This window comes from Dendroctonus ponderosae, unplaced genomic scaffold (genome assembly GCF_020466585.1).
Source record: "Dendroctonus ponderosae isolate FM_Combo_2020 unplaced genomic scaffold, Dpon_F_20191213v2 Dpon_F_20191213_3, whole genome shotgun sequence".
In the NCBI taxonomy this organism is placed as follows: Eukaryota; Metazoa; Arthropoda; class Insecta; order Coleoptera; family Curculionidae; genus Dendroctonus; species Dendroctonus ponderosae.
Window position 1 is genome coordinate 15635158 of NW_026018508.1, and position 13123 is coordinate 15648280.

At 40.4% G+C, this 13123-nt stretch overlaps 1 protein-coding gene across 3 annotated transcripts in view; it reads left to right on the forward strand.

Moving 5' to 3' along the window:
• The window catches only part of LOC109538529 (atrial natriuretic peptide receptor 2), a 40596-nt gene that overhangs the window by 21816 nt on the left and 5657 nt on the right, over positions 1-13123 (forward strand). For 2 of the 3 annotated variants that reach the window (XM_019905788.2, XM_048664602.1), the window contains exons 2-12: positions 3113-3217; positions 3278-3488; positions 7433-7732; positions 8796-9024; positions 9085-9436; positions 9492-9848; positions 10183-10382; positions 10864-11088; positions 11777-12018; positions 12076-12302; positions 12359-12658. In XM_019905788.2, the coding sequence (XP_019761347.1) occupies positions 3130-3217; positions 3278-3488; positions 7433-7732; positions 8796-9024; positions 9085-9436; positions 9492-9848; positions 10183-10382; positions 10864-11088; positions 11777-12018; positions 12076-12302; positions 12359-12658 (2731 nt within the window). In that variant the 5' untranslated portion in view covers positions 3113-3129. Of the gene's footprint in view, positions 1-2433; positions 2529-3112; positions 3218-3277; positions 3489-7432; positions 7733-8795; positions 9025-9084; positions 9437-9491; positions 9849-10182; positions 10383-10863; positions 11089-11776; positions 12019-12075; positions 12303-12358; positions 12659-13123 lie in introns of those variants that run through there. The other variant, XM_019905789.2, reaches the window with a different exon arrangement.

Below are 13123 nucleotides of genomic sequence, written 5' to 3' on the forward strand. Positions count from 1 at the left end.
TAGAAAACATTTGGGTCTACAGCGTCTGCGAATTTCATTAAGGTCGCACTGGATCCTGATTTTATCGGACTTCATAAATGTTGTACTAACAATGCACATTTCCGCACACTTGCACGCTCTCATCTAAAATGCTCTCACTTCTAACCTACAGTAAGGCGCAACTTGACATTTTGACAGGCTGTAGAATACATTGGGTCTGTAGGTTCGGCGAGTTTCATTCAGATCGCAGTGGATCCTAATTTTATCGGACTTCATAAATGTTGGGGTAAAAATGAACATTTTCGCACAACTGCACGCTCTCATTTAAAATGCTCTCACTTCTAACCTAGAGTAAGGCGCAACTTGACATTTTTACAGACGGTAGAAGACATTTGGGTATGCAGCTTCTGCGAGTACAAAACACCCCTGAGGATACAAGCCGCTTGTGCTTGTGAAACGTCCGAAAGAAATTGAATCCACGACGACCAAAACGGCCCAAAAACTCACCAATTTAATGATTCCATTTCAGTTCTTCCGGACGTTTCGCAAGCACACGTGGCTGGCATCCTCACAACGAATATACAATGTTTGGTGTGCTCATTCTCTTTTAACGTTGCTGTTCTTAATGAAAGCCACCGATTTGCTCTGTTTCCCGCAAAAGTAAAAATAAACCAACCAGGCACTCCCACAATAATGTTCTTTGTTGTTTGTCTATGCTAATGCCGCTCAACTTCTAAGCAAATATGACTAATTACATGTGCTGATACTAGATTAAGTGCTCCCGTGCATATTTATAGGGCGATTTTTCCGGATTTTTCGCATTTTCTATTTTAACTTGCCTGTTCTGATGCAGTGTGAGAATAGTAGAGCTTATTACAAATCCTTTGTTTATCTGGCCAGTCGGCAATTAAAACAATCGCATATCAAAAAGCAAACATATCTGACCTTTATCGTTATTTTTTCTGCACTTAAGTACGCGCAATGGAGAATCATCGAACATTTCGAACAAAACAGCCATAAAGTAGTCGGTTTATTAGCAAACCAGTCTAAGCAATTGCCGCATCTAATCATGCACAATATTATGCCACTCACGTGAAGCTGTCAGATGGGTTTTTGATCGGTCCTGGTAATTTGTGTCAAAAATTGCACGGTTAATTGGTGCGAAAAGTTTTTAAGCAGACGATGTCAATTAGTGCGTGGGATTACTGCAAACAGCGACACTTGCCTTTAGCGCAAGGTCGTTACATGCGGAAGATTATAGACAAGATTATCATAATCGGAGATAACGAGAAATAGGAAAACGTAAACAACTTTTCGGAGCATCATTTTTAGATTCTGACGCACCGTCTGCTACTCAGTTCAATTTCGTTCGTCATTCCCTTTCGCTCTCCATCGTCTCATACAGTGGAGCTTAACAGTTGCTTCTTCTAGTTGCCATCAATGCACTGTCATCTGCATATGCGAGGTTGTTCAATGCAATCGCTCACTGGTAACTGCAAGTGACACGTTGATCGTGCAAAATCAGAATGATGAGAGACCTGAATGAACTTTTCAGAATCTGAATATTCATCATTCGTCTATGCACTGTAAAAATGTCAAGTCGGTAGTCGTTTTATTTGGAAAGTTACGAATTTTCTAAACAGACCTTGTATGTCCGTAGGCAACGTTAATTTTTACTTCAATATTGAAAATGTGTGCAAAATCAGAATGACGAGGGATCTGAATGAACTTTTCAGAAAATTAACATTCATTCTTGGTCTATGCACTGTCAAAATTTCAAGTCGGTAGTCGTTTTATTTGGAAAGTTACGAATTTTCTAAACAGACGTTGTATGTGCGGAGCAACGTTTATGTTTACTTCAATATTGAAAATGTGTGCAAAATCAAAATGACGAGGGATCTAAATGAACTTTTCCGAATCTGAACATTCATCCTTCGTCTATGTGCTGTGACAATTTCAAGCTGGTAGTCGTTTTATTTGGAAAGTTACGAATTTTCTAAACAGACCCTGTATGTGCGTAGGCAACGTTCATTTTAACTTCAATATTGAACATGTGTGCAAAATCAGAATGATGCGGGATCTGAATGAACTTTTCAGAAAATTGACATTCATGCTTTTTAGTAGGAAAAAATATGTTCACTTTTTCCTACTTTTTACACCTAATTCCTATAAAGTGAGTCCGCTGTGAAATCGACTTAACAACCGAAATTACCGTCCGAGACGGTTTTTATTGTAACGAATCGAATTAATAAAGAAATAATTGACGAAATTTGGCCTGTTACTCCCTGTGCCACGCTCCCATCGTCCTCACAGCAAAACCTTTTCCTATCACCGACTTAATAAACTTTAATAAGTCTCATTTGAATTATTTGTTGTTGTGGACTTGTTTGTCTATTATAATGTTTCATTGATTATTTTCATTGTACTTGATTGTTGTTCATTATCACTTTTCAGCCAAGGTGCTGACCTATACAGAGTGTTCACTGTTTTTGATGCAGCTGAATTCCATTTGGGGAACCAAACTAAATCAATTGCATCAACCAACTTCGGTATGTCGTAAGCTAATCGTCGACGTTACGGTAAATACCGTGCAAATTGCGGTGTTTATGTAGAATGGCGCACTATTGGGCACCGGGCCAAGGATTCTAAATAATAAACTATGCGGATTATCTGACGTGATTTCCACATGTTTGCAGGGAATTTCGCCGTTTTTTTTTCTCGAAAAACCGGACAATTGACTGCTGTCGATTACCGTTTTCCTAGTTCATTAGCGAAGAGTCACAGCCAGCTACTGTTGTGTGGCGATTCTCGGAAATTATTAGAATAATGTTATTGGATAATTTTTTTATTATTGCCACGGGTTTTGTTGTCGGCGTGTAACTAAAACACACGTGGATAACATTAACAAACCTCCAATAACCCATCAGACGGCGTCAGGAACCCGCTCACTAAACGCACTGTCATGAACTAAATGCTACTCTATAACTACTCTCTAAACGAGGCAAAAACATCTAGATTCAAATGAGATTTATAAATATTTAAATCCGAAATCTTCACTGGGGGGTTTCACTGCATGTATATTGGGTATTTTCCCATTTCCTTTTGTACTAAAAATGTACTGTTTTGCTTGCAGAAAGAATATTTCCCGTCATGAATAGGCTGTGGTTGCTCTTGATGAGCTTGGTGTTTATCGCAGCGGCCAGCAGCAATACTGACCGATGTCTAACAGATTATCCAGGTGAGATAACTTTAACTATTCCAGACGCTTCTGGCTTCTCAATGTGGATTTTCCTTCCAGAGGTGAACCCGAAAAAGTACTTCGACTACAATGGCACGTCGCTGGAGATCAAGATCGAAACGTCTGATCGCATGACCCACCAATTGAGCACGTGGGTTTTCTACTATTTTATCAAGGAAGTCGTTGGTTACGCGAAGATTAAAGTGGTTCATGAACGGGACGACTTCCAAACCATGGACGTTTTACGTCGGATGACCGACACATATGTTCTGTAAGTGGAGGAATAGACGATACCAAAATGCGTGTCCAGACCCCTTAATTCCCATAGCAAAACTCGCCCTTCTTTTTCCTTTTATATAATAATTTCTCGAAATAAATATTTGATTGGTGGTTCACTCGATCATTTGCCTGTTGGCGTTTCGCATCTAAAGTAACCTGGCAGTACATTGCGACGCAATTTTTATTTTTCCACCCGCCTTACGACGCAGATTTTTTCTGTTGGTTTCTTGAAATTGTTGTTAGTTATGCTTTAATCGCGTGTTCACCTGTTCAGCTTGCAACATGCTGCCTGCTAGACTGTGATGACGTCTTTAATTGAACTGATAACAAATTCTTCCAGCCACTTAAAGATTGTTGTCTGAATATTTCATTGGAACTGCTTAAATTGCCCGCCAACTCACTTCAAGGGGACACAATTGAAATTTTCTTAGCTTACGATTCACTTTCTCAAAGAATAATCTTTGTTGCTGTTCATATTTGTGCAACTTTTCCCGCATTTGCTGTTTTCACTTCCAATTCAATTGCTTGTATAAATTTCGACAGTTTTTTAGGAAGTTTGTGGATAATGAAAAAACAATATGGTGCCAGTGGGCAAACACGTTTGTTGGTGATGGAAAGTTACATTACGCGTTTCGAGATTATCGAGATTGTTTTTCACATCATTTAATATCTGATAATAATGCAATCAAAGGTCGACTAGGCGATTTTTCGCATCGCTTTCATGCAACGCAATCATATTGGCAGACTAAATTTATCTCACTTAATCTCAAATAGGACAGTCACTAACTCAACAATGCCATAGAAAGGAAAATTAAATACATTTTCAGTCATTTTATACGCCGAAAATAATAACAACTTGTGGCGCAACTATTGGGTCAAATGGATGTGAAATAAGAAAAAAATGCCAGAAAACCTTTTTCGATGTAGTGATGATCTTGCATGCTCTTACAGGAACCCCAAATAGTTGTTTTCTCATTTTTAGTGCTCGTTTGTATGACGGGATTTGGATTGGTGTAAAACAAAAGCCTGTTTTTTAAAACTGCCGACGTTTCGCCATTTATTTAGGCCGGCGGAGGCCTAAATAAATCAGGCGAAACGTCGGCAGTTTTAAAAAACAGGCTTTTGTTTTACACCAATCCAAATCCCGTCATATAAACAGACATTTTTGCCCTCTCCAGAAGAATTTCTCCAGAAAAGAAACTGCTACTAATAAATATGGCGCTTCTAAACTTCTTCGTCTAGCGAATTATTTGATGTAGGTACAGAACAAGCGAATACTTTTCGACAAACTCTTCGTGAGATAACCGAATCAAAGTCGACTTTTCCAAAGGCATTTTTTTATTTTGTAAACGTCCCTGATTAAAGTTTTGCGCTAACAACAATGTAAAGGTCAATGTCATTACAATAATTAAAGCAAGTTTATTCATCGAACCGTATGGAACATAAAAATAACAGCTGCATTGATTGTTGTCGTTCCATTGAAAAACTCGATCAATGTTTTTTATCTATTTGGATTGCTACGATATGTTCGGATTTGTTTTCGCCAACCAAGTAGATTGTGCGCTGTTTTTGATGCCAGGCATCAACATCATGATCTTATCTGGCGACCGTAATTCAATTAAATTAAACAGAAATCTACGAAACAGACAATCGGTGGAGGATTGGCGCCATTTATACATATATAAAGGTTATTAAAGGGTCTTATCGTAGCTTTTGCAATTTGATAAATTGCGTTATGTATACATACGTACAGGATGGTTTCTTTCGAAATATATTTTTATTTGCTTTTATATTTCTAAATTGCTAAACGCGATTAACTGCTGATACGATCTCTAACTCTAAACGCTTTTTTCTGCATTAGATTTCCAGAACTTTTTGCTTCTTAAGCGGCGTTAAATGCGTGACTTGAACAAAACTGAAAATAATGCGGCAATTGCGCCATGCATGCACACGAAAAACTGGAAAGAAAACTGGGTGTTGGGAACAATTGGTCTTGGGCGTGCCGCACTGTGGTCATAACGCAGAAATCGATTTGTGTAGCCGATTTTTAATTAGATTAAAAGTTCGCAGTCTGATAATTGTAATTTAATTATTAAACAACCACAATAGTCAAGCGCGAGTGGAATTCGCGCTCTTTAAAATCACCGTCCAACAGAAGACACAAATATTCTCTTCCTACTTATTTATTATCGAAAGAGTCAACCAGTCAAACTGGTGAATTTTTCTCGCGCCGTGAAAATTGATTTCTTCCTGACGTTTCGCAAGCACGGGCCACGTGCATCCTCATATGTGTTTGGTATTCGCAGAAGTTGTAGTTTCAAGTGTCTTCTACAGTCTGTGAAATTTGCAAGTTGATCTTTGCGCTGGGTGAGAAGTGAGCGCATTTTGAAGGAGAGTATGCACTTGTGCGGAAACGTCCATTGTAAGTCCCGATTCTTCAGGTCAGGTGATCGAGGTGGTCTAGCCATTGCTCCACCTCCTCCAATTGATCCATTTGATGTAATATTGGAAAGAAATGAGGCGGAGCCCTTTCATGGGCATAAATCGCGTGTTTGCGAGGAATTCTATACGCACTTCAGCTTTTAGACGTCGTGGCAGCACAAATCGGAACTGGCAAAAATTTGCGCAGGCATTTTGTTGACTCAAAAGGAACTTTTCCCTTTTTTCCACCCACGAGTTAAAATCATCCGGAGGCTTCAGGTCAGGTGGTCGAGGTGGCCTAACCATTGCTCCACCTCCTCCAATTGATCCATTTGATGTAATATTGGAAAGAAATGAGGCGGAGCCCTTTCATGGGCATAAATCACGTGTTTACGAGGAATTCTAAACACACTTCAGCTTTTAGCCGTCGTTGCAGGACAAATCGGAACTGGCAAAAAATTGCGCAAGCATTTTGTTGACTCAAAAGGAACTTTTCCCTTTTTTCCGCCCACAAGTTAAAATCATCCGGAGGCTTCAGGTCAGGTGGTCGAGGTGGCCTAACCATTGCTCCACCTCCTCCAATTGATCCATTTGATGTAATATTGGAAATAAATGAGGCGGAGCCCTTTCATGGGCATAAATCACGTTTTTACGAGGAATTCTAAACACTTCAGCTTTTAGGCGTCGTGGCAGCACAAATCGGAACTGGCAAATATTTGCGCAGGCATTTTGTTGACTCAAAAGGAACTTTTCCCTTTTTTCCGCCCACTAGTTAAAACCATCCGGAGGCTTCAGGTCAGGTGGTCGAGGTGGCCTAGCCATTACTCCACCTCCTCCAATTGATCCATTTGATGTAATATTGGAAAGAAATGAGGCGGAGCCCTTTCATGGGCATAAATCACGTGTTTACGAGGAGTTCTAAACACACTTCAGCTTTTAGACGTCGTGGCAGCACAAATCGGAACTGGCAAAAATTTGCGCAGGCATTTTGTTGACTCAAAAGGAACTTTTCCCTTTTTTCCGCCCACAAGTTAAAATCATCCAGAGGCTTCAGGTCAGGTAGTCGAGGTGGCCTAACCATTGCTCCACCTCCTCCAATTGATCCATTTGATGTAATATTGGAAATAAATGAGGTGGAGCCCTTTCATGGGCATAAATCGCGTGTTTGCGAGGAATTCTAAACACACTTCAGCTTTTAGGCGTCGTGGCAGCACAAATCGGAACTGGCAAAAATTTGCGCAAGCATTTTGTTGACTCAAAAGGAACTTTTCCCTTTTTTCCGCCCACAAGTTAAAATCATCCGGAGGCTTCAGGTCAGGTGGTCGAGGTGGCCTAGCCATTGCTCCACCTCCTCCAATTGATCGATTTTTTGACCGAATCAATAATCAACTATTTGAAATTGCAAGCCAAAAAAGAACTTTCTTTCACTGGCGTGCTATTTGGCCAATAATTTTGTATTTTTTTATATTTAGATTGTTTTTTGATGTTGAAAACTTCCATGTTTAATCTTTTCAGGGTAGCCAACACGACCATCAACTTGGAAGTTTGGATATCACCAGACTATGATACTTATGTGACGGACTTGGTGAAGGAATGCGGTAGCGTGTCGCCGCCTGGACGATTTGGATGGTTTATCCCAATCAGCATGACCAAACCGATCCAGAACTACTTTAATCCGGACAATATGTCCGATATCAAGTCGATTCATTGGCGGCACTTTCGCGATCGAAAGTTTGTCGACAATTTCCACATTGCCGACAGTCTTTTGGAAATTCTGCACACTAAAGGCTATACAAAGCAACGGGACAACCAAGAGTGAGTAGTCAATTTTTCGGAGTGGGTGGGATTTGGTTTCGAAATGTGTGAACCCAGACGCATTAATCACTTGGTGTTGTTTGAATCTTCGCGACAATAAAACGAACCTTTGCCAGGATTGTCTTCGGCTTGGCAGATACCGGCAGCGATCAATTTATAAATATTTATAATTTCCGTTTAGCATTCCGCGTAATAAAACAACACAAGGTTGGGTTGGATGGTTAGTCATTGAACGGGCGAAATTTGCGAGTAAACAACTACCGTCAAAAACAAGGCACCGAATTGGTCGTTGATCCTTGATTGGAGGACATTATTTAGCCGTTTGGGTTATTCCCGGGTTCTCATTTCGGCGCTTGATCAGTCCATTCACGCCCTTGTGCTGTTGAATGGGAAATTTAATTACTGTTCGGGCCAAGAAAAAACGCGCACATTCATTACATAATGAACGCATCAGCCAAGTATGTTTGCTGAAACAAATATGGAAAGGGGGTCTTGTGACACCTCAAATGAGAGGAATTTTCAGCCTCTATTCAGTGCCGCTTTGTATTTCGAAATGACGCAAACCAATATGCTTTTTGAAAAACTCCACTTTAAGCAATTTTCATCTCCCAGTAGCTATTAGGAAAAGTTTTATAATGAAATGAATATGCAACAGCACCGGACCCTTAATTGCACTTCTTAGTTACACTGTTGGGTTTTAAGCAACGAATTTATTATCATTCTAATGCAGGCGACATGCTATTTTCACGATCCAATTTCGCAAATTTTAATTAGCGGCCACCGTGATTACTTATTTTGCATCCTGAATATAAACAGTGTGTTATTTGTTTGGATCTTAGCAGTATATTCGGGGCCGCGTCCATTCCGGCCCCACATGCAACCATGCACTGTCATAATAGTTTAAGTTGTTTATCGCATTCGCGAAAATAAACCCAACTTGTTTTAATGCAGGCCGACGGGGATTATGCTTGCGCAATTGGGGCCGTTTGGCTAAATAGTTGCACGCAATCACTGTGACTCACTGGGAAAACGTTTTTGAAAGATTGGGGGTTTTTTCTTGCAGATACGTGTGCCCTGCAGCCAATTGCACGAGGAGTTTATATGTGCCCAAACAGTGCGAATATGAAATTTGTGCAGTTTTGCTCACTTCGGAATGGAGTGCTATGCAATTCGTGCTGTTGCACATTCGGGAAAATAATTTATATGTGAAGGTTTTATTTCTGGGGCCGAATCTGTTGAATGCGGTCAACTATCTCAAGGGGACCTCGAAATTATTTGCCCCCAAAAGTTTGGTAAGTTTATTGATTTTCAATTGAACTGAATCCCTATAATGGAAATCGCGTCAATTCTAGGTGATTTTAAGTTGGACGCCCAGCGATGTGATCTTATACGACAGCCAGTTTGTGACTGTTTCCTTTGAAAGTGGCGAGCGAATGAAGTTCACACAATTGGACGCTGTGGGGTACAAGTACGAGATGCATCGATTAGTCAAAGTGGCCTGGAACAAAATGGAAACCTCGGCCAAGCCACTCTATGAGACGTTGAGAAGTTTCAAGTTCGAGGTTCCTCAGTATAAAACATTGATGGATATGTACGATAAAAACCGCAATCTCTCCTACAAGAAAATCGCCTGCATGTGGATGAAGCAGTACAATCACACCTGGCTGGGCTGGCAAACCAGCAAGGAGAATATTATTTATATCGGTAAGCAGCCAGTCAATGGCAAAACCGCCAGAACCGACTGTTTTCTGCTATCCAGGTGGTATTTTTCCCATGTCTGGATCGTCGTACGCCGGCCAAGGCATTGCACGTGCTTCTGTAATGGCAATGAAAGCCATCAATGAAAACAGCACCATTCTCAATGGATATTCGCTGAAAATCCTCATCACTGACGGAATGTGCAGGGCCGATAACGTTATGAAAAACTTCATCGACTTTATTGTCGATCAGGAATACTACAAGAATTTAGTCGGCGTACTTGGTCCAGCTTGTTCCGACACAGTCGAGCCTCTAGCTGGCGTCTCCAGACATTATCGTATTATGGTGATTTCATACAGTGCAGAGGGCTCCAGCTTTTCCAATAGGGAGAAATATCCTTTCTTCTTTCGGACAATTGGTGAGTCGATGCAGTTCTTTAGTACAATAACAAGCACATTTATTGGTCCTTTCCATGCGTTCTTAAAGTGCTTTCCTCTCTCCCTTAACTTGAAATCTTCGTCCAAAAGCTTGTGTGTTTGTAACACTTTTCGTACTCAAGCACACCAGTAATCTAGTCATTCCAGTTCTCATTGCACCCTTTTGCGCTCACGAGAGGCTTGAAACAAGCCTTATTCTGAACCATTCGGGTTTTATGTGAGCATTCACCATTTCATCAAGGTACACTTTGAACCCGATACCAAAATCCTTTTTAGCTCTATCAATACCGAATTAATCTTGCTGGTTCTTTTCAGGTGAAAACAAGCACTACAAGTACGTATACCAGGAACTGTTCAAATATTTCAAATGGAAACGCGTGGCGGCCTTGACTGAAGATGGTCAAAAGTACACGGAGTACATTTCGCTGATGCAGGATGAGTTGGAGAAAAATGGCATCACATTCATAGCGAACAAGAAGTTCCCAAGGGAGCGCGAGACTGAACCAATGACCAGAGTGAGTTAATAAATGCAGTTGCCTACCAAGTTTCTGATTGCCCAATCGCGATTACTGATGCAATTTTATTCTACTACGGATCGATAGGTCGTAAATGGCAAAACACATTCGGACAATAGGCCGATTATCATCTGCCAGTTTGGGTCAAAGGCTGTTCAATGGCACTAAACTTGCCTTCATTTAAATAGCAATAGCGTCAGGTAAATCGCGTTTAAAAATAACGTAGGCACGTCAGTAAAAGCCTACACTTCAGCCTACTTTCTAATCTAATTTATCAACAATAATTGGAGGAGGAAGATTAATCGGTTTTCGGTTTGTTAACATGAGACCCTCATCCATGGTTTTTTTAAACCTTTTGAAACAAGAAGCAGCGCAAATAAGTTACAATTTTTACTAAACACTCTGCTGCTTTGAACGAGGTGCCCTTTTTTGTCCATAAAAACGAACACTGGATCCATAGAACTTTTTTATATTTTTCCAGTACTTAGAGGATCTGAAGAGCAAAAGAGCGCGCATAATTATCGCCGATGTCGTAGACGAAATAGCGCGACAAGTAATGTGCGAAGCCTACAAATTGAGCATGACTGCTAGTGAGGGATACGTTTGGTTCCTGCCAATGTGGCTGAACAGTACTTGGTACAACACAGACTACTTCAACACGAATAAGAACGAAACCGTCAACTGTACAACAGCGGAAATGATTAAGGTATTTGGATAAACTCGCCACATTGAACGCATTTGCCATGGCTGTGCGGGCCACGCTCCTAACTTTTAAGGCATTTGAAATACACCAAGTATCATTTTTATTTTTAGAATCCATTTATAAACTCCACATTACCTAATGCGTCATAAACTATATCAAAAATAAATCTCATGCAACAAATAGATTTTCTTGTTTGTGAATAATGGCGTAGGTCGCCAACCCATCGCCAATTATCATGGACAATGTGGTTTATTTGCAGAGTAGTTTTCTGCGAGCAATAAATATAAGCAGATGTTTTGTATTGTGGGGAATCGGACTGCCAAAGTTAACTCATCACACTTTTGTTTCACATCTGGGCAAGGTGTGATTTACCATTCATTTCTGCTTACTAATTGATGCAAGAAACGCCACAGAAACTGAGCCTGACATGGGAAATCGTATTTTACTACGATTTTGATTTTAAAACGGCTTATCGTAAAGAAGATTCCCATTCCCTCCCGATTTCCCATATCAAACTCAGTTTGATCGATTTGGTAGAACCTGCGGGTTGCAAATTAAGAGTACAGTTCAACGATAATTTTTCCAATTTAAAAGATACGTAAATAACTATAAGAATCATTTTTTTCAAACCGATCGCGTACCAGCCAAGAACTAAATTGAAGCAGATGGCTTTGAATTTTGATACTTTCAGGCCATCACTGGATATTTCTCTATGACGCACGCCTATTATGCACCGGACAATCAGACGATGCAAGAAAACAAAACAGTGGGCGAATGGTATCAAACGTATCAACATGCATCCCCTCCGAACGCTATGTCTGATTATGGTGGTTTTGCCTATGATGCCGTTTGGGTGTACGCTTTGGCGCTAGACAAACTCTCCAAAGTTGATCCCGAAGCTCTTTCCGATATCCATTCAGTGAACACCACTAAGTAAGAGTCGGATGATCTGGCTGTAAAAAATCGGCTACTAACCTTAAGCATTTGCAGTAAATTGGTGAAAATGATCGAGCAAACCGATTTCTATGGAGTTTCCGGTCGAATCAAGTTCCGCGGCGGCCCATCAAGATTCTCGATTATCAAAATTCTGCAATGGTACGAGAACGACACCCATCTTATCGGCGAATTCTACCCAGATCTTACGGACGATAAGCCGGAAATTTTGGGCGGCGAACTGCAGGTGATCTCGGAAAAGATCAGATGGTATACAAGCGATGGTGAGCCATTGAACTGCCATTCTGGAACAAATCGCCACAATTTTAGACTGTTTCAGGAAACGTGCCTAAAGACGGCAAGCTACCGCCTCCAGTATGCGCCATCGAAGGTATCGCGCAAATGTTCAACGTTGAATGCCAAACGGCGATGATCATCTTGAACGTGATGGTGGCAATATTCTTGGGAATGACCGTGATGGGGGTGTGTCTCTACTTAAAGATCAAGTACGACATGAGAGTGAAGAGCCAGAAAGAGTACATGGAGAAACTAGGAATCAGATATGACGATCAAAAACACACCCCGAATCTGGAAGCGTTCGAGGTAGCCCAAACTGATGTTGATATCAATCGCATATTAGGTAAGTCGACTAGTGTTTTTTCATCCGCAACAAGACATTTTTTACCGCTGAGAATGGAACTGCAAGTTGAGTTACCATTTGAAGAGTTCAGGGAAGAAACGTGCAGTCAGTATTGAGGCCAAAGTGCTTTTGACCTGCTCATAAAAAAGGCGCGTGTAATTTACTGCAGAAAAAAAGATAACGAAGCATACTAGTGCCGGGTACAAAAAATCTGCGTGAACCTAATCTTTCAACCAATGATGTTTTTTATTTTCAATTGCATTCTGAAACATGCTTTTTATTATTTCTATTCAGTTTGAATATTTGTTAGCTTATGAAGCTTCATATTTTTACAAACTTCTTTTTGGGTATATTGCCTCAAAAATTTTTTTCTTTAAAAAAGACAGAATTTCCTCACGTCTTTTATTACAGATTGATAAATAGTGCTCCCATTTCGCAATAAGAACGAATTATTTATCAAAAAGT